At 41.1% G+C, this 19,834-nt stretch overlaps 1 protein-coding gene across 2 annotated transcripts in view; it reads right to left on the reverse strand.

The window, feature by feature from the left end:
• Positions 1–244: 244 nt before the first annotated feature.
• SPTLC1 (serine palmitoyltransferase long chain base subunit 1) overlaps positions 245–19,834 on the reverse strand; it is a 65,306-nt gene continuing 45,716 nt past the window's right edge. For both annotated transcript variants that reach the window (XM_004004066.5, XM_060410820.1), the window contains exons 9-15: positions 18,634–18,741; positions 16,366–16,461; positions 15,859–15,955; positions 14,561–14,615; positions 5,441–5,558; positions 3,265–3,338; positions 245–1,534 (exon numbers count right to left, since the gene is read on the reverse strand). In XM_004004066.5, the coding sequence (XP_004004115.1) occupies positions 1,441–1,534; positions 3,265–3,338; positions 5,441–5,558; positions 14,561–14,615; positions 15,859–15,955; positions 16,366–16,461; positions 18,634–18,741 (642 nt within the window). In that variant the 3' untranslated portion in view covers positions 245–1,440. The remainder of the gene's footprint in view (positions 1,535–3,264; positions 3,339–5,440; positions 5,559–14,560; positions 14,616–15,858; positions 15,956–16,365; positions 16,462–18,633; positions 18,742–19,834) is intronic.

Raw genomic sequence — 19,834 nt, forward strand, 5'->3', positions numbered from 1 at the left:
GGTTACAACCTTAATCTGCTTATAAAAAGAACAGGCCTGGCATTTTTGTAGTCATACGGGGCCAAGGCTTCAATCAGTATGAACCAATGAAATTTCTGATACTATATATTGAAGAAAGGCATTAAGGAATTAAACACCCCCATAACATACATACACACTCACACACGGACTACCACCCTAGGTCTGCAGAAGTTAAAATTAAGAGACCATTCTCTTGAATATATTACATATGCAAATAGACTGATTATCAGGAATGTAAGTTTATTTAATTAAAAAACAAAACAGAACAGATTCATCCCCCAGAGTACTGTATCTTTTAAAGCAGCAGCAATCACAAGGCACATATGTACAAAACACATCAAGCAAAATAGAAACTAAACATTAAAAAATATATGTTATCTAAAAAGATGTTGAGGACCATTTGTTAATATGAACATATACTATAAAAATGACATTTTCAATATAATTTTATTCCTTTCCCTTTAACAAGAGATGGAATAATAATGTAATATCTATGCACTATCTTGTGGCACATATCACAAACATTTATATCACCCAACTTGGTCTGCTAAAGAAAAGAACAGATAGCTAAAGCACAGACTAAAAATTTTATTTTCAGTGCTTTCACATCTTTTTCAGATATCTGGAATTCATTAAGCTGAAAAGAAATAAAGGTCTCATTTTCTCTAGCTTAGAAAAAGCCCATGGTTATATGTCCCTAGGCAAACCCACGATACAAAAAAGAATACATTCAAGATATTCTAAAATATCAAGGACATGATTTCTATTTTGGGATGATCACAGTAACCCTCTTCAGAAAACAGATTAGAAATCAACAAAGAATAAATGTAAAGGTCAATTATACTAAAATAAAATAGTATTTGATGTAAATTATTGCTCACTTAGGAAGTATGACTGTTCTCTGGTTAGGGATGCTAAGATTCAATGTTAGAAATGGTGCAATATCAGTATTTAGTGTATATAAAAATTCTAGGATTCAAATATATTATAATGAAAAGTTTATAATAATTACACAAAACTCTTCCTTTATATATATTAGCCACCACTGAGCTTCACATGACAAAGACTGAAAAAGATGTGGCTGGATTAGAACTTCAGTACATTTTATATCATATATGCTGAAGTGCCTCTAAGCTTTACTGGTGTAGACAATTTTGTCTATTTAGACAAATAGTACTAAATAGCACAATTTAAGTATCAGTTAGATGCTGTCATTAGTTTTTCCTTTAAAAAAAAAATAGATTTTGGGTTTTCGGATGTTTTCCTTTAAAAAGTCACCAGCATCCATCTCATGGTCAACACGTTGACATCCACACCGTCTAGAGACACTTTATCAGGTAACTGCAAGGCATCCTCTGCTCGCTTGGCCATGATTCTGAGGCCTGAGTGTGGTGTGTGGAGTGGCCACCAGGCCCCAGACTAAAGCAGCACGGTCTGGGCCACCTCACTGATCGTGGACGCAGCTTTCTCCAGGTCCTCTTCTGTTTGTTCCACTGTGACCACAACCCTAATGCTGAGAAACCATAAGGGACACAAAAGACAGTCAAACAAGAGTTTACACAAAGGGTCAGCGGCCATCTGTTTTTGTGCATAAAGCTCTTCTACTGGAACATGGCCTACTGTCCACAGCCACTTTCTCACTGCCCCAGCAGGGCTGAGCAGCTATGGCAGGAACCTTGTGTCCTGCGAACCGCAAGTACTGACTGCCACTTACAGGAGGTGACTATTCCTCCCTGGACTACTCGTGATTTGGTCAAGGTAACCTTGCAGTGGGGCTCTGCTAGGGCCAACAGGAAACTCTATGCTTTAAATCCACCACTGCAAGCAGTACCAGGTTCAAAGCAGGGAGTCAACATTTCTCAAATTAATGAGTCTGCGGTTGTTCACAATTTTAATTCAGTAAGTCATACAGAGTTCTACAATATTTTGATGCAAGGCAAAGGTTTTCAAGTTTTCAAGAAACATCAGCTTGACAGCTCAATGCTACTCCTGTGCCTCTTACTCTGCTCTGCAAATATCTGCATCAGCCACTGGACACACATGTGCTGAGGTCGGCTGGGCTTGGAATCCTGAGGGCGCAAAATTAGGGTGGCCCCTGTCCTCATGAAACACAGGCTCACAACTCAGGATGGTGTGATTAGAGGAGAGAGAGCAGGGTCTTCAGGGTGCGTTCCAGCTGCTGCCAGAACAGTCTTCCAGAAGCCAGTCTGGTGCTCCGTGTCTGCATGGTGCTCTGACTCCATATGCTCTTCTGGGTCTTTCCCAGGCTCCCTCTCGATGGTTCCTCTCAAACCTGTGCTCTGGGCTCCCCTGATGCACCTGTAGATCTCCATAACCCTGCATTCCCTGTTGGAAGGTCTCATGCCCACCCCAGCTTGTCTGATACACTCAATTTTCCTGGTTTGACTTATGCATCACCTGCTCTCGGAAGCCTGAGTCCCGCCCAGGCTAGCATTAACCATATCCTCCTCCTCCTCTGTGACCTGTGTCATGACCTTGAACACTCGATGTTCTGGGTATCTACCTCCTTGGACTACACTGTAAAGACTTAAGGGCAGAATAAGGATGTTCTGTTCAATGATCGCTGATTTTACTTATTTTTTAAAATTAATTTATTTTAACTGGAGGCTAATTACTTCACAGTTATTATAGTGGTTTTAACATACATTGACAAGAATCAGCCATGGGTGTCCACGGGTATCCATGTGTTCCCCATCCTGAACCCCCTTCCCACCTTCCTCCCCATTCGAACACTTATTTTAAATCATGAGTCAAGGTACTTTCCCTGGAGGGCTGCTCAAACCTCTCTCGATTTTCCCCACTGATGCTTTGTTTTTCCTTGGGGGTTTAATAAATGTTTGTCAGATTAAGTATCACACAGTGCTTGGGCCAGAGGTGAGATGAAACCACCCACCAGACTGTGCCCTTCCCTACAGGACTGTCCTTGTGGCAGAAACGGCTGCCACAGCACAGTGGCAGGTTGTAACCAATGGGAACCTGGGCTGTCCCAGTTCAGTCTTGGGATCACAGATGTTTCATTTACTAGAGTCCTGAGGGATTTGCAGTTAAAAATGGAAAAACATCTAGTTTAAGAACAACTGGTGATATACTATTTTTTAATGATACATATTCTTCCTTATCCCGTGATGATCTTTCAAAAAATTTCAAAACATAATGTATTTCAAAAGAGCTTAAAGTATTAAACAAAATGATGCCTCAGGTCATATTTTAAAGTCTACTAACCTCGGAGGGGGGAGGTACTTTTCTTCTTTCTCCAAGTAGCGTGCCTGAGTTAATGCGATGCCTCTGTCCATGCACTGTATAAAAAAGGAATATACCTGTGACTTGAACTGCAGATGTATGTGGGTGCTAAGTTGCTTCAGTCATGTCTGACTGTGTGTGACCCTATGGACTGTAGCCCGCCAGGCTCCTCTGTCCATGGGATTCTCCAGGCAATAATCCTGAAGTAGGTTGCTGTGCCCTCCTCCAGGGGATCTTCTCTACCTAGGGATCCAAAACACATCTCTTGCCTCCTGCAGTGGCAAGTGGGTTCTTTACCACTGCCACCAGCTGGAAAGCCCAGACTGCAGACCCTGGTCATTAAAACAGGAAGGTACACTGAAATGCCACCCTCAATAGAAGTCTTAATTCATTTTTCCAATTATAACTACCAGAAGACAAAATAACTACAAAATCATTCTGAGCACACTGTTCTACAGAGCTTCCTGCAATGAGGGAGGTGTTTACTCTGCACCTTTCATGGGCAGTCAGGGACCCACGTGGCTTTCGGTCACTATGAAACATGGCTAGTGCAACTGTGACACTGAGCTCTGAGTCTGACTTAATTCAAATGGCCGTAGGTAACTAGGGATTACCGTTTTAGGGAAAGCAGAGTTAGGACAAGGGAAAACAGGACCAGCAAAGCCCTACAGTCTTACCAAGAGCTGGATTTAATACTGCCAGCAGAATCACTTCAGAAAGAAATTGCTCACAGGGAAATGGCAACCCACTCCAGTATTTTTGCCTGAGAATACCATGGACAAAGAGCCTGGCGGGCCACAGTCCATGAGGTCGCAAAGAGTTGGACACACCTGAGCAACTAACACTTTCAAATGCTACCAACACCTCTGATTCCCACATGCTACACTTGGGCACGGGGCTACCAGGCACAGAAAAGTCTGGTATCACACATGTTTTGAACAGTTTTCCCATACATTAGCCATCTGTCAACAATTTTAAAAAATTAACTAATGCTATCAAAATAAAGAAAGCATAAAGTCAGACAAGGGTAATGATTTATAACAGCTTTTCTTTGGGGTGATGAAATGGTTTGGAATCAGATACTGATACCTGCACAACCCTGTGAGGACACTAAAAACCACTCAATGGGATACTTTAAAGGGTGAATTTTACAGGTGAATTGTATTTAAACAACAACAACAAAACCCAACCAGAGCAAGAGGTGGTATAAACGAGAGAACAATCACAGCCAGCCTGTGGCAGCTATCAGCCTGAAGAGAAACAACTCTGTAAGCTAGGAAGGCAGGTTTTCCTCTGCTAGGAAAAGATGGAAAACAACGGCAGGCAGTGACGGTTGCTAATTCTACATTCTGGAAGTGTACTTGGAAAAGTTAACTCCTTCTGTAAACATCTGGACTGGCTCTGCTTCCTGGCTAGTTAAGAAACATTATAAACCATAGCTCAGTTTGTAAAAACAGTTGTTTTGTCAAGCAACTCAACAAAAACTTGGCAGAACCTCCTCTCAGTTCTACAAAGCTTGAAAAAGGGCTACGGTGTCATAATTCTCTTTTCTCTTTCAAATACAGAAAAGAAAAGGCAAAGAGGAACAAAGGCTTTTAAGATGGAAGCTGTGATGATGCAAAAACACTGTAAGAACTGCCTCTTCCTTCTTACAAATGCAGCTTTCACAGAGTATTCTGTTCCCTCCTCCAGAGCCTGCTCTCTCCTCATTCGACTCTCAAGATGATTTCCCAGAGACAGCCAGTGTCGATCAGGCCCACAGATACTACTTGGGATTTGTGAACTGTCCACAGACTCACTTTTTCTTTTTGTTATGAAGAAAAGCTATGTTAAGTACAGTATGGAGCCAACTGATTCACATGCCCTCTTCTGAGTCTCCCTCTGGAACAAAGTAGCAGTAAGACTAGCTGTTGCCACGAATGAGAAGAAGACAGAGGTGAGTCTGATCAGAACAGACACTCTGGCACCTAGACAAGGCCCATGTCCCATGACACAAAGTATGTGTGGAGAAACATTACTATTACCCTGACACCTGGCAGCACAGATTCAGGGCAGAAGGCTGAGGAAGGAACTGTCAGGACAAGCAGGACAAGGAAGCAGAGTGAGTCTGTTTTCATTTGCAAATATGTATGTATTCACCTAATAACTGGATACTCACTTGAGTTACTATTTCCTGAAGCAGTTTAACATCTCTCTCTCGACACCCAGTGGTCTCTTCCAGTTGGAGGTGCAATGCTGGAGAAATAGACTCCCCCACTACTTTTAGTCCAGGAATGCTGAAAGGAAAACACATACAGAAGCATAAATCCCCTTCCAAGCTCAGGTTGTGCTTGTGCTCACTTGCTCAGTTAAGTTCAACTCTTTGTGTCCCCATGAACTGTGGCCCGCCAGGCTTCTCCGTCCATGGGGATTCTCCAGGCAAGAATACTGGAGTGGGTTGCCATGTCCTCCTCAAGCTCAGGTTCCGCACATATCAATAATCTTATGAAGTCTGCATTAATGAATGTGACAGAAACTTGGAACTTTCATGGGAAACATCATGTGATGGGATTCTAGATCTGACAAAGCAAGGTAAAAACGCATGCTCTGGGTAGTGCTTCCCAGGCTAGGACACCCTGCAGCACGGCTGGGAAGATGGTTCCCTGTCTGGAGGGTCCTGCTGGGCTCACATTTCACAGGGAACACGGACATCGTCTCCAGCCTCCCCCCAGGTGGTCTGCATGCCTCACCCAGCTTGGCTGGGACTGCCCTGCCGCAGTGGGGCCCTCTCAGGTCCCACGCGGGTCATGGGCCTCGGTCTTGCCGCTTCCTCTCCTCATCTATTCTCTCGGGTCCTCCTGCTGGTGCCAGACATGCCTGGTCCCGGCCCACTGTCACTCCCCTCAGGGCCTCCCTCATCACCCACTCTAGGAAAGCACCTTCATTTTCTATTATTTTGTCTTCTTCATGGACAACTTATTATAGTCAATAATGTTGCTTCCTTATTTTCTAAATCTTTAGTTTGTATCTTGTTTTTCACAAATTACAGGAATGACTTCTGACACTGAAATTTTATATTTTGACCACCAGCAATGTTCAGCTTGTAAAGCTGCCTTCTTGTGTGCATGTTTCACTTGAATTACAATTCTTTTCTTTTTTCTTAGGATTAACAGCACAGAAACCTGCTCTTTCTCAAGGAGAAAAAGAGATTTATTTAGGGGTGAAAGTCTGTATTTTCAAATGACTATTATAGATGTTATGAGAACCACAGGCCATACTAGTTAGTCAGGAATGGTATGATTTTTGACTTATCTCGAGGGAGAGAAACCATAATAGATGTCTATTTGAAACTGGGCTAAACATTTTAGATTGCTTTCATTTAGTGTGCTTTACTTGGAAAGATTTGCTTTTCCCTTAGACCAAAATGAATACAAAAAGCACTTGGTAGCATATTCAATTCCTCAAATATCTTTAGGACTCACCACGCTTTTCCTGAATGACTACTTGTGCCAAATAGCACATGAGGTGGGGAGGCTAAGATCACCTGCCTTTCAAGCCACCCCTAAACACCATTAATTTACATCTACTTTCTTTACATATAATACATCATGCTAGGATCTCTCAATAAACCAGGCTGCAGATTTGAATGGAACCTTAGATTCTAGACTTCTAGAATACTGGGAAACCTTATAGATCAGTTGTTCTACTAATGTAGAGACTAAGTAATATGCTTTCAAAACCCATCTCCTAGGTGAATTTTGAATGTGTTAAACTGTATACAAAGAAGTATCAATTATTTTAGGTCATATACTCTCAGAGAGAACTGAAAATATTACTTTTCAAACAGCATTTCCTATGAATAAAATGGCCTGGGTTTTCCTTGTTAACAAGGAGGCACCTAAAAGCCCAATTAAGCTTTATTATTTGATCAAATGGGCTCATTTCACATGTTGGGTGGAGCAAGCTGGTGGGAGAAGAATGAAACAAAAACGCCCTCTTTCTGGCTGCCTGGATACTGATGCGTTAAAGTTTAACTAAAACCAACAGACAGAGTTATAACTTGAGTTCAGAAACTTAGAAGCTGTGTTTCAGAGCCTATTATACTTAAAAATTTTGGAGACCTTATTATCAACCATATTTCTTTACCAAATGGAAATCCTAAGCATTGATCTAAGTCCCAGGGACAGAACAATCAATAATTCAGACACAGGCTCTATCATGTGCTTACTGTGGGGACAGCACTGGGCATGAATAACTGACAGAATTTAAGGACTTCAAGATTCCAGCAAGGATTCAAACTAGCATAGGCCATTGACTTCCTCTCCCAAATGCAGCCTCAGAGATGACGGAAGCAAATCTCTGATTCAGTTCAGTTCAGTTCAGTCGCCCAGTTGTGTCCGACTCTCTGCGACCCCATGAATCGCAGCATGCCAGGCCTCCGTGTCCATCAACAACTCCCAGAGTTCACTCACACTCACATCCATCGAGTCGGCCATCCAGCCATCTCATCCTCTGTCGTCCCCTTCTCCTCCTGCCCCCAATCCCTCCCAGCATCAGAGTCTTTTCCAATGAGTCAACTCTTCGCATGAGATGGCCAAAGTACTGGAGTTTCAGCTTCAGCATCATTCCCTCCAAAGAAATCCCAGAGTTGATCTCCTTCAGAATGGATTGGTTGGATCTCCATGCAGTCCAAGGGACTCTCAAGAGTCTTCCCCAACACCACAGTTTAAAAGCATCAATTCTTCGGCGCTCAGCTTTCTTCACATTCCAACTCTCACATCCATACATGACTACTGGAAAAACCACAGCTTTGACTAGACGGGCCTTTGTTGGCAAAGTAATGTCTCTGCTTTTCAACATGCTATCTAGGTTGATCATAACTTTTCTTCCAAGGAGTAAGCGTCTTTTAATTTCATGACTGCAGTCACCATCTGCAGTGATTTTGGAGCCCCCCAAAAATAAAGTCTGACACTGTTTCCACTGTTTCCTCATCTATTTGCCATGAAGTGATGGGACCAGATGCCATGATCTTCGTTTTCTGAATGTTGAGCTTTAAGCCAACTTTTTCACTCTCCTCTTTCACTTTCATCAAGAGGCTTTTTAGTTCCTCTTCACTTTCTGCCATTAGGGTGGTGTCATCTGCATATCTGAGGTTATTGATATTTCTCCCGGCAATCTTGATTCCAGCTTGTGCTTCTTCCAGCCCAGCATTTCTCATGATGTACTCTGCATATAAGTTAAATAAGCAGGGTGACAGTATACAGCCTTGACATACTCCTTTTCCTATTTGGAACTAGTCTGTTGTTCCATGCCCATTTCTAACTGTTGCTTCCTGACATGCATATAGGTTTCTCAAGAGGCAGTTCAGGTGGTCTAGTATTCCCATTTCTTTCAGAATTTCCCACAGTTTATTGTGATCCACACAGTCAAAGGCACAGTCAATAAAGCAGAAATAGATGTTTTTTCTGGAACTCTCTTGCTTTTTCGATGATCCAGTGGATGTTGGCAATTGGATCTCTGGTTCTTCTGCCTTTTCTAAAACCAGCTTGAACATCAGGAAGTTCACGGTTCACATATTGCTGAAGCCTGGCTTGGAGAATTTTGAGCATTACTTTACTAGCGTGTGAGATGAGTGCAATTGTGCGGTACTTTGAGCATTCTTTGGCATTTAGAAAAGATTTTAAAAATTTCTTAGAACTGAATGTTGGAAATACTGTCTTTGAAAATGTTTATCTTTAAGATATTTTCTGGAAAATAATAAAAACCAATAAGCTAAATGTAAAAAGCTAAAAAAAAGAATAAAATAAAAATTCAATGAATGAAGGAGGTAGAAAAATAAGGAAAAAAAAAAGATCAATCAAAGAAAACAAAATCAAACTTAAAAAATGTGCTGGGCAAAAATCCTGGAGAAAGTATCATAAATGGAAAATGACAGAAACAGAAAATAAAAACAGGAAATAATACATACACAGGAAAGATAATCATAGACTATATGCTCAAACCAAAGGCCCCAACTCCAGAGAGTCTGACAGAGGAGTCTTGCTCAACTCTGAAGAAATAAATCATCAAGCCTGGTCTTACACAGTAGCTCCATAACGCAAGACAGTGGAAAAACTATCAATCATTTGAAGCTACCACAACACTGATTCCTAGGTTACGTAAGGCTGTTGGGACCAAATATTGCAGGCCCATTTAAATCACAAGTATGAATATAAAAATTCAAACTTTAAACAGTGCAGAAAAATATACTATAATCAAGTACGGGTTTACTCAGGAATACAAGGATGTTTTAACATCAAAAAATACAGTCATCCCTGTTAGTAACAGGCACATGCTGGGCAAAGTGCAGGAGTGGAAGTGGGTTTCAGTAGTTTCAAGTTTACATGAGAGGTGAGGATGTGGAGAAGGCTAAACAATGGGAAAAAAGACGGACTACACAGAGAGGCAGAGCAATGAGCTAGTTGCTAGAAGAGAGTGTGGGGTCATGGGAAAGAAAAATTTAAGTCAAGACAGGGCTGCTGCTGCTGCTAAGTTGCTTCAGTTGTGTCAGACTCTGTGTGACCCCATAGATGGCAGCCCGCCAGGCTCCCCTGTCCCTGGGATTCTCCAGGCAAGAACACTGGAGTGGGTTGCCATTTCCTTCTCCAATGCATGAAAGCGAGAAGTGAAAGTGAAGTCGCTTAGTCGTGTCCGACTCTTAGCGACCCCATGGACTGCAGCCCACTAGGTTCCTCTGTCCATAGGATTTTCCAGGCAAGAGTACTGGAGTGGGGTGCCATTGCCTTCTCCGGCAGAGAAAGGAGAGGAGACAATCAAAGGCACTCGGTTTTAAGATAGAAGAGCTATGATGGATGGAGGAACACCCCTCTGGCTGTAACACGAGGGAAGACTGGCTTGGATACCTGCAGGTGTACAAGTTTGTGAGGGAAAATGAAGGAGTTCCCAAGGGAACGCATGAGCCAAGGCTGTCAGCTAAAAGTGGGTGGAGTGAGACAGAGGGCAAGGGATTTTAGAGAGGAGAAGTTTGAAAGAGCTGGGAAAAATGGAGGATTGGACTTAAACATACAAACACTGCGAGACAGAATAAAGGGCATCTGACGCATGTGTTCATGAAGTGACAGTGACTCCAAGGTGCTGGGCTGAGCAGGTTTATTAACATTTCATAAACCAATGTAAGTGGAAACAATAACAATATCTCTCTACCATAAATCATGCAAGAACTTTTGCTATGATCATCAAGTCAGATCAGACTTTAATTATTTCTGCCCTTATATTATCTGGAACATCTGTGACCTACTTATTTATCAACTGTCTTTTCCATTTATAAAAGTTTCTAGATTCCGTATCTGGGAACAGGGATAGGACTTCCATGACTGAGAAGGCAGGTTTCACCTTGGAAAGGCAAAAAGAAACACCACAGGAAAGGTGACATAATTTTCTCTAAGAGCCTGATGATGTCACCAGCCTCAATTTTTTCCCCCTCAATTCTCAAGGCATTTTAAAGAACTACTCTTGTATAGTTAATATAAACAAAATAAACAGAATACACATAAGGTTCACTTCACTTTCACTAGTTTCTTTAAGTAATTTAAAATAAAACAGTATTTTCTAAAAAGTAACATGGACAGTATGAATCCACCGTCATCTAATTACATCCTTCTATTCCTACATTCAAGAAGCGGTGGCTGCGCAGGCACAGGAGATCCGAGAGGAGCTACTCCAGGTTCAAGGCCAGGAGGGGCGGCCATGAGGAGATACCCTTCGTCCGAGGTAAGGAGCAGCGGCTGCACTTTGCTGGAGCAGTCGTGAAGAGATACCCCACATCCAAGATAAGAGAAACCCAAGTAAGATGGTAGGTGTTGCAAGAGGGCATCAGAGGGCAGACACACTGAAACCATACTCACAGAAAACTAGTCAATCTAATCACACTAGAACCACAGACTTGTCTAACTCAATGAAACTAAGCCATGCCCTGTGGGGCCACCCAAGATGGGCAGGTCATGGTGGAAAGGTCTGACAGAATGTGGTCCACTGGAGAAGGGAATGGCAAACCACTTCAGTATTCTTGCCTTGAGAACCCCATGAATAGTATGAAAAGGCAAAATGATAGGATACCAAAGAGGAACTCCCCAGGTCGGTAGGTGCCTAATATGCTACTGGAGATCAGTGGAGAAATAACTCCAGAAAGAACGGAGGGATGGAGCCAAAGCAAAAACAATACCCAGCTGTGGATGTGACTGGATGTAGAAGCAAGGTCCGATGCTATAAAGAGCAATATTGCGTAGGAACCTGGAATGTTAGGTCCATGAATCAAGGCAAATTGGAAGTGGTCAGACAGGAGATGGCAAAAGTGAACGTCAACATTCTAGGAATCAGCGAACTAAAGTAGACTGGAATGGGTGAATATAACTCAGATGACCATTATATCTACTACTGCAGGCAGGAATCCCTCAGAAGAAATGGAGTAGCCATCATGGTCAACAAGAGTCTGAAATGCAATACTTGGATGCAGTCTCAAAACGACAGAATGATCTCTGTTCATTTCCAAGGCAAACCATTCAATATCACAGTAATCCAAGTCTATGCCCCAACCAGTAACACTGAAGAAGCTGAAGTTGAACGGTTCTATGAAGACCTACAAGACCTTTTAGAACGAACACCCAAAAAAGATGTCCTTTTCATTATAGGGGACTGGAATGCAAAAGTAGGAAGTCAAGAAATACCTGGAATAACAGGCAAATTTGGCCTTGGATTATGGAATGAAGCAGGGCAAAGCCTAATAGAGTTTTGCCAAGAGAACACACTGGTCATAGCAAACACCCTCTTCCAACAACACAAGAGAAGACGCTATACATGGACATCACCAGATGGTCAACATCGAAATCAAGACTGATTATATTCTTTGGAGCCAAAGATGGATAAGCTCTTTACAATCAGAAAAAAACAAGACAAGAGCTGACTGTGGCTCAGATCATGAACTCCTTATTGCCAAATTCAGACTTAAATTGAAGAAAGTAGGGAAAACCACTAGACCATTCAGGTATGACCTAAATCAAATCCCTTATGATTATACAGTGGAAGTGAGAAATCGATCTAAGGGACTAGATCTGATAGAGTGCCTTATGAACTATGGATGGAGGTTCATGACACTGTACAGGAGACAGGGATCAAGACCATCCCCATGGAAAAGAAATGCAAAAAAGCAAAACTGTGTCTGGGGAGAACTTACAAATAGCTGTGAAAAGAAGAGAAGCGAAAAGCAAAGGAGAAAAGGAAAGAAGCATCTGAATGCAGAGTTCCAAAGAATAGCAAGAAGAGATAAGAAAGCCTTCTTCAGCAATCAATGCAAACAAAGAGAGGAAAACAACAGAATGAGAAAGACTAGAGATCTCTTCAAGAAAATCAGAGATACCAAGGGAACATTTCATGCAAAAATGGGCTCGATAAAAGGACAGAAATGATATGGACCTAACAAGCAGAAGATATTAAGAAGAGGTGGCAAGAATACACAGAAGAACTGTACAAAAGAGATCTTCAAGACCAAGATAATCACGATGGTGTGATCACACACCTAGACCCAGACATCCTAGAATGTGAAGTCAAGTGGGCCTTAGAAAGCATCACTATGAACAAAGCTAGTGGAGGTGATGGAATACCAGTGGAGCTATTTCAAATCCTGAAAGATGAGGCTGTGAAAGTGCTACACTCAATATGCCAGCACATTTGAAAAACTCAGCAGTGGCCACAGGACTGGAAAAAGTCAGTTTTCATTCCAATCCCAAAGAAAGGCAATGCCAAAGAACGTTCAAACTACCGCACAACTGCACTCATCTCACACGCTAGTAAAGTAATGCTCAAAATTCTCCAAGCCAGACTTCAGCAATACATGAACCGTGAACTTCCTGATGTTCAAGCTGGTTTTACTGGACATGGAACAACAGACTGGTTCCAAATAGGAAAAGGAGTATGTCAAGGCTGTATATTGTCACCCTGCTTATTTAACTTATATGCAGAGTACATCATGAGAAACGCTGGACTGGAAGAAACACAAGCTGGAATAAAGATTGCCAGGAGAAATATCAATAACCTCAGATATGCAGATGACACCACCCTTATGGCAGAAACTGAAGAGGAACTAAAAAGCCTCTTGATGAAAGTGAAAGAGGAGACCAAAAAAGTTGGCTTAAAGCTCAATATTCAGAAAACAGATCATGGCATCTGGTCCCATCACTTCATGGGAAATAGATGGGGAAACAGTGTCAGACTTTATTTTTGGGGGGCTCCAAAATCACTGCAGATGGTGACTGCGGCCATGAAATTAAAAGACGCTTACTCCTTAAAAGGGCTTCCCTGGTGGCTCAGAGGTTAAAGCCTCTGCTTGCTATGTGGGAGACCTGGGTACAATCCCTGGGTCAGGAAGATCCCCTGGAGAAGGAAATGGCAACCCAGTCCAGTATTCTTGTCTGGAGAATCCCATGGACGGAGAAGCCTGGTGGGCTACAGTCCACGGGGTCGCAAAGAGTCGGACTCGACTGAGTGACTTCACTTTCACTCCTTGGAAGAAAAGTTATGACCAACCTAGAGAGCATATTAAAAAGCACAGACATTACTGCATGGAGATCCAACCAGTCCATTCTAAAGGAGATCAGTCCTGGGTGTTCTTTGGAAGGAAATGATGTTAAAGCTGAAACTCTAGTAGTTTGGCCACCTCATGTGAAGAGTTGACTCACTGGAAAAGACTCTGATGCTGGGAGGGACTGGGGGCAGGAGGAAAAGGGGACGACAGAGGATGAGATGGCTGGATGGCATCACTGACTCAATGGACGTGAGTTTGAGTGAACTCAGGGAGTTGGTGATGGACAGGGAGGCCTGGCATGCTGCAATTCATGGGGTCGCAAAGAGTCGGACACGACTGAGCAACTGAACTGAACTGATCCCTACGATGTGCAGAGATTCTCCAATGTTTATCAGTTATTTCTGGTGGTCAAATGTTCTGTTTTTTTGTTATTTTTCATCTTTATCTTTTGTACTGCTGTAATTATTTTACTAACAAGCTTGTTATCATTTTTAGAAAAACAAAGCTATGATTCTTTAAACAATTGCAAAATGGATATTCTGGATTCACACAAAGAGAAATTTGAATGAACCGTGTTTTTGGTTTCTTGGTTGCAATTTAGTCAAACTGACCCAGCCCATTAAATTCACTCAAAACCACAGAAGTAACATTCAAAAGTTTTCATGAGTTGTTTGAATGTGATGAAGATAAACTCTGAGTTGGTTGAAAAGATATAAAACTCACCCTTGTAAAGCTTTATGAATTCGTTTGCACTTTTCCTTCAATACTGCAAAAATACCTGAATGAAACAAATACATTTGATAGTACATTTAGAAAATTTGGTATTGCTAATCTAAAAATGTTTTTAAAGACCCAGTTCATCAATTTATTTTAAGTAATTAATTTTAGTTTTGGCCATGCCATGTAGCATGCAGGATCTTAATTCCCCAACCAGGGGTCGAAATCATGCCCCTGCAGTGGCAGCGCAGAGTCTTAACCACTGGACCACCAAGGAGGCCCCCAGTTCATCAGTTTCAAACGCTGCAAATCCTTCTGCCTACTAATAATACACAGACAGCTAGTAGCTCCTCTGAAGACCCCCAACTTTCATCTCTGGCACATACTAGCTGGCACCTTCTCACCCCACTTTCAGCAAAATCCAGGAGGTTTTCAACAACAGGTCAATGGCTCTTTTTCTTACCAAGATTCTATAAATTATCTAGCTAAGAATAAAAGGGTACAAATCTGATTTCTGGACCCTAAAGAATTTAGGAAAACACAGACAAGGTGTAATGTTTATGATCTCTTTCTTGATACTTTTCTTTCTTTTAAGGAAATTTCACAAGCTGAAATATCTGAGGAGATGAGAGTGGCAGGCTACCTGACAAGCAAGCATATGAATATGCACAGAGAAACGTTCACTTTTACTGATTCTCTGAATTAAAAAAATCAATGCTGAAACTTTAGAAATTTGGAAAAGTTAAACTTTACAAAACCTAGGCCTGCTCTTGCATTTGTGTTTTAGCCCTTGGTGAGGAGGTGTTATCACAACCTAGAATCACATTTTAAATTGAGTCACCTGCCCATTAAGCAAGCTTTAATGGCTGGTAAACCAGTTTGACTTTGGTACCAACTCATGGTTCAAAGGCTGAAGGGGAAAATCAGACAATAGCTATAAAATTATTTGTATCAAATATTAGCATACTTCAGCAAATTTCTCAATAAATAAATAAATAAATAAACTAAACGGTGGCTGGCCCAGAGGTAACCCTCCTGTTTCCGGCATCTTTGCCCACCAAAGGAGCCAGCTCTGCTGTGGCTCTGGCTTCATCTTCAGAAATGAGAGAAACTCTATACCAAAGCCCTGAGGCAGAGACAATTTCTTCACCACCATTCTTCCCATAGGTTGCCAGATAATCTAATTCTGAGAAAGAGCTTTGTCTAAGAAATAATTCCCTCCAGCCAATTTCTCAGAAAGCAAACCAGGAGCATGGCTAACATAACCTGTGGTATCTTTGATTTCCCGGGATTAAAGGTTATACCTGGATTCTCTTCCATGATGTTGAGAGCCTCAATTGCAGCAGCAGCTAACAGGGGCGGTAAGGAAGCTGAAAAGCAGTATCCCTGGCCAGAAAGCCGCTGAAAAGAAACAGAAACAAACAAGTCACAAAGCATACATTTGGTTGGGGGTGGGAGGTTAGGGGGACAGAGAGGCTAAAAAAACTAAGTGCACTAAATCTCCGTACCACCTACCAAATATTGTGTACAACTGCTAAGGTGGTAAAACCCAGGCATGCACAGATGTTATCATGTAACAAAACAAAACCTTTTTTTAAAAAGGGAAACAATTTCTAAATGTAAATATTTTGAGTGATTCTTTAAGAAACCTATTTCTAAATAAAAACTGTATGATAAACTAAGAATGAAAATTTGCAAAAACATTTACATGTTTGGGTGACTGAAATGGAGCAGTAAGTTTCAGGTTTTGCTCTTTGTTTTTATTTTTTTTTTTATTTTTTTTTTGCTCTTTGTTTTTAAAAAGAACCCACCTGATGGTCAATTACGAAAGACCTGCCACAGCAGAAACCCCCAATAGAAGCAAGTGAATTCTCCATGTTGGCACTGATGAGATCAATATCATCAATCTGCCAGAAAAGAGGGACAGTGGGAGTTACTTCTCAATTTAAAGAAAAGGGAAAAAATAAAAAAGGTCAATGTCAAGCTTAGAGACAAAACTTCAGCAGTGATGATGTTAACATCTGGATTCAAACCACCTCTACGAAAATAAAGGTTAAGTCATACAAAATCAATTGTTAAAAGGACTGTTGCTTCACAACCTACCTCTGAAAGTGTCTCATTTTATATACCATTTCGTCATGCACTGACAATTTATTCACAGAGGATAAAAGATGAAATCTAAAGCTGTTTGATACTAAACATATTCAGAGGCACAAGATCAGATCATTCCTTGCTAAAACAGTGGTCTCAGCTGGCCTTCTCCATAGAAGGTACTTGAGAGAAACAAAAAGGAATCTTTTGAGCATTTTTGGAATGTGTACTACATTCATCTTTTCCACCTTTCCAAAAACAAAATCAATTTATTCAAACATGAAGGCAATAGGTTCTTTGAACAAATGAACCAATTTGGGCAGTGGATAAACCTAATGTGCCCAGTGCGCTCCTGAATACCCACCACCTTTTCAACTGCTCAGCACTCCTTGGGTCCTCACATTCTGCTCCGTCCCCCAGCACCAAGTTCTAGCCTGTGTATACCAGCCATTCAGTAATTACTCACTGGTGGCCATAGTAACTGGTCAGATCACATATGGTGTGATTTTAAGTGTTCCACAGATCCAACAAGGAAACCTGCACCCTCTTATTCATCTTCATCCTCTCCTTATGAAAAATTCCAAACATATATCAAAGTATTACAGAATTACCACCAGATTCAATAATTATCAACTTATGGACAATTCTGTTCTATGAACAGCCCCTTACTGCCCTCTTCATTTCTTCGGAGCAAATTTCGGACTTAACTTGTTTTCATCCATAAATATTTCAGTGAGCATTTCTAAAAGATATGCACCCTTTCAAAAACATTATCAAAATTTCTTAATGTCAGACATTGAGGGTTCAAATATCTGTTTCACAAACCTTGTTTTCAAGAATATTTGTATGAATCAGGATCCAAATAAAGTCCATACATTCTGTACTTTTACTCAAGCTCTTATAAATAGTATCTCTGAGACCACTGCTAAAAGCAGTCAGAAAACCAGAACAGTGAAATTAGATGGTGCTTTTATCTTCTTTAAAATCTTCATGTCTTAAAAGCTGCTCTGGTGTAAATTTTACTTGAATTACATTTCCATTTTTCTTAAATTCTTTAGGGCATTTAGTTGCCAAATGCCAGTCTGTCTCTGGGGAGCATGCTTCAGGCAACTTTCTGTGATAGTCATTCTGCTTCACACTTTTCTCTAGTTCTGTATGGGTAGAGGGATGCAAATATAATTGAAGGTGATTTTGTTTCGTAAGTTCAACTTTTTAACACAAGTTGTGAAAATTTTTATACACAAGATTTGGAGAAAAGCTTTTTTAACTTGACCACACAGCGGAGGGCAAGGACAGGCTATGGCAGTGGTGAATGAAGACAGACTGCAGCAGCGGTGAGCGAGGACAGAGTACACAGTGGTGGGTGAGGGCAGGCTACGCAGCGGTGAGTGGTGACTGGTTGTGCAGATGGGCCCACGCTGCTCGTCCTTCCTGAAGATCTAGGCGCTCACACCACCAAGGGTGGGGCCAACAAGCTTATTTTCCTTCAGCAAAAGGACATACTCCAGTTGTCTGGGACCTTGTGGGGTTTTTCTGTGAATGCCACGTTGGTAAGTGTTTCTGATATTGTACATATAAAAATCATCCCTATATATATGTATTACACAGAATATACAATTTTAAATATTAGAAAGAACATCTTTTCACTGCAATAATAAATATTTTCTAAGGACAACTTGAGGAATTCTTACTGATTTTAAGGAAAAAAAAGAAGGTAAATTTAACTGTTTCTAGAGAAGAGATACTGAAAGCTGGGATCAAATGCTACCTTGTAAACAGAACACAACTCTATGATTAGCCACTCTGCGTTCGTAGATTTCGAGGGAAGATGGGGCCTCTGGTGTGGCCGAGCCATCCTCCACGGACTCAGTGAAGTGCTGCCCGTGCACACTGACGAGGAGTACTGTCTTATATCCATGAAACCTGCCCAGCAGGATGGAACTACACGGTTACTATATGGGGGAATGTTCCAAAAAAGGAGAGCTTACATTGATTCCAAAATGTTCCGTGACTCCTCGGCCATGCTCTCCCAGGACTCCAAATGAAAGGCTTTCCTCCAGAAAGATTCTTGCTTTATATTTATATTTTAACTTAACCTATGTGGTAAATAAACACAATTTTAAAATACTGATAATTAGCAGTGCATAGAACATATGGTTAAGAACAAAATTAAACCTAAAATAAAAAGGAAAGGAAAAAAATGTACAGTTGATCCTCAGTATTGGTGGATTCATATTTGTGAAACTGCCAATTTGCTAAAATTTGTGACCCCAAATTAATACTTAAGGCACACTTGCAGAGTGGTGAAAACTGTGAGTCACCTGGAACACACTTCAGCCGAACTAACAGGCTACTGCTTCAGCTCATACTGTGAATAAGTGCCCTCTTCACGTCCTGTTTACTGCCACATTTTTCACATTTTGTGCTTTTTGTTGGTGATTTTGTTATTTAAACTGGATCCCTAGCACAGTGCTGAAGTCTTATCTAGTTTTCCTAAGTGCAAGAAGGCTATCATGTGCCTTATGGAAAAAAATGTGTCTTACAAAAGCATCATTCAGGCCAGAGTTATAGTATTGCTTGCCATGAGTTCAATGTGAATAAATCAACAATATATATGAAATAAGGTGTCTTTTAACACAAACACATATAAAACAAGGTTATGTATTGAGCAATGGATGAAAACATTGTGATGAGAGGCTTGCAGAAAACTAACTCTGTATTTGTCCTAGGAGCAAAAGTTTAGTATTTGATTAATTCAGTATTGGCAGCGTGTTAACAGAACGTAAGTAAATATACCACAGGCTTTCCTGGTGCTCAGACAGTAAAGAATCTGCCTGTGATGCAGGAGACTGGGTTCAATTCCTGGGTTGGGAAGATTCCCTGTAGAAGGCAATGGCAACCCACTCCAGTATTCTTGCCTAGAGTATTCCACAGACAGAGGAGCCTGGCGAGCTACAGTTCATGAGGTTGCAAATGACTCAGAGACTAACACATACACACTCTTCATAGATCAGAATTGCCATAAATAACGAAAATAACAAAATTTGGATGCTCTAAAATGATTCAATTTAACTCAAATAAAACAGACAGCACAATGCCAATTTTTAAAAAAGGAACTGTTTAGACCTTATAAGTACAAACATGTAATATATCTGTCAAATATTGGTCTAATTATGCATAAAAATTCCT

Source organism: Ovis aries, chromosome 2, assembly GCF_016772045.2.
Source record: "Ovis aries strain OAR_USU_Benz2616 breed Rambouillet chromosome 2, ARS-UI_Ramb_v3.0, whole genome shotgun sequence".
Classification (NCBI taxonomy): domain Eukaryota; kingdom Metazoa; phylum Chordata; class Mammalia; order Artiodactyla; family Bovidae; genus Ovis; species Ovis aries.